Below are 1,291 nucleotides of genomic sequence, written 5' to 3'. Positions count from 1 at the left end.
ATTAGTATCATAGAATATTTGTTTTCTTAGGATCCATTTAGGATGTCAACCCATAGTTATAGCTGGACTTTGAGTCTGTTTAAGGCACAGGGATTAATGATTACTTGTGTGAGGAATTATTGAGGATTGGTTATTTGTTTATAGAAGAAGGAGATTAAGTAAAATAAGATTTCCTGGGAACTGCATAGGGTTTTTTTTTCGTGATACTAGCTGTGCTACCTTTTTCTTCAAACTAGAAATTAAAGTACATCACTATAATATATAAAAACAGTGTTTTGGATTACGCCTCACACTGCATTTATTTTTAGTCATTTTCTAAAGATGCTATGCATGCTACTGTACTTGCACATTTTGTTAGATAAGTCATTTTTTAAAATCAAATGAGGTTTATCAGTTCAATCATCAAAGATTAGGTTTCTGATAAGCATGGTGGAGAAAACACTTTCCAATTTGCAATGTTTCATCTGGTGAAAGTGCTTGAAGCTTGGTTCAGTGGGTGAAGGCTCTTACGTGTTTCTAACAATCAGTTCAGTAGCTTTAGAAATTATTATATATTTCAGGAAGAGTTTAACTCCTAAACATGAGCAGTAAGATTTCAGTTTTTCATGTGTCGTTAGTGACTCTGTATTTGTATGGTATTTATTATGATACCTATAATAAGGCCCCACCTGGTTCAAGAGCAGAATTACATAGAAACAGTATTGGTGGAAGATATAAATATCTTACACATCTTGACTTGGTAAGGATATCCATAATAGAGATGGACAATATTTTATTAATGTATTTATTAATTAATGAAACAGTTGATCAGTATGATTATCATTACTATGTTTCACGAAGATTAATTTCACTGTTAGATTATAAGTCATTTTTTAGAAATGAACATTTGTTCAACAAAATGTAAAAGTATTCCCATGTTACAGCTTCTGCAATGTGGCTTCTTTGGACTATGTGTTCTGAACGACTTCATAGGCTCAGAATCACCAGTGTATGCACGAAGAAGTTTGCTGCAGAGGCTACGTGATTGGCTCTTCACATCTCTAGTATTGCCAATGGGAGTGGTAAGGGATATATATGGAAAGTTTGGCATTTATTTAAGATTTTATTTTTATTCACATCAACCCTTTCCAGAGTGATGTGAGGACAATGTTTACTTGAAGATCTAATTATTTCTAAATCATTATATGAAATATTTTTTTGATGATGGAGCACTTAATTTATCATTGATGTTCTGATGTCTATGATCACATTTAATAAAATAGTTTCATGAACCCATTAGATCTAGGTGTCA

The 1,291-nt window shown here is 32.2% G+C and overlaps 1 protein-coding gene across 1 annotated transcript in view; it reads left to right on the top strand.

Annotated features, from left to right (window-relative positions):
- Positions 1-1,291, top strand: part of LOC119587927 (androgen-induced gene 1 protein-like) — a 31,591-nt gene that overhangs the window by 23,183 nt on the left and 7,117 nt on the right. The window contains exon 2 of the mRNA XM_037936637.1: positions 924-1,061. Coding sequence (XP_037792565.1) covers positions 924-1,061 — 138 coding nt within the window. The remainder of the gene's footprint in view (positions 1-923; positions 1,062-1,291) is intronic.

This window comes from Penaeus monodon, chromosome 23 (genome assembly GCF_015228065.2).
Source record: "Penaeus monodon isolate SGIC_2016 chromosome 23, NSTDA_Pmon_1, whole genome shotgun sequence".
Lineage (NCBI taxonomy): Eukaryota > Metazoa > Arthropoda > Malacostraca > Decapoda > Penaeidae > Penaeus > Penaeus monodon.
Note: the sequence above shows the minus strand (reverse complement) of the source record. Positions and strands in the feature narration are given on the sequence as shown.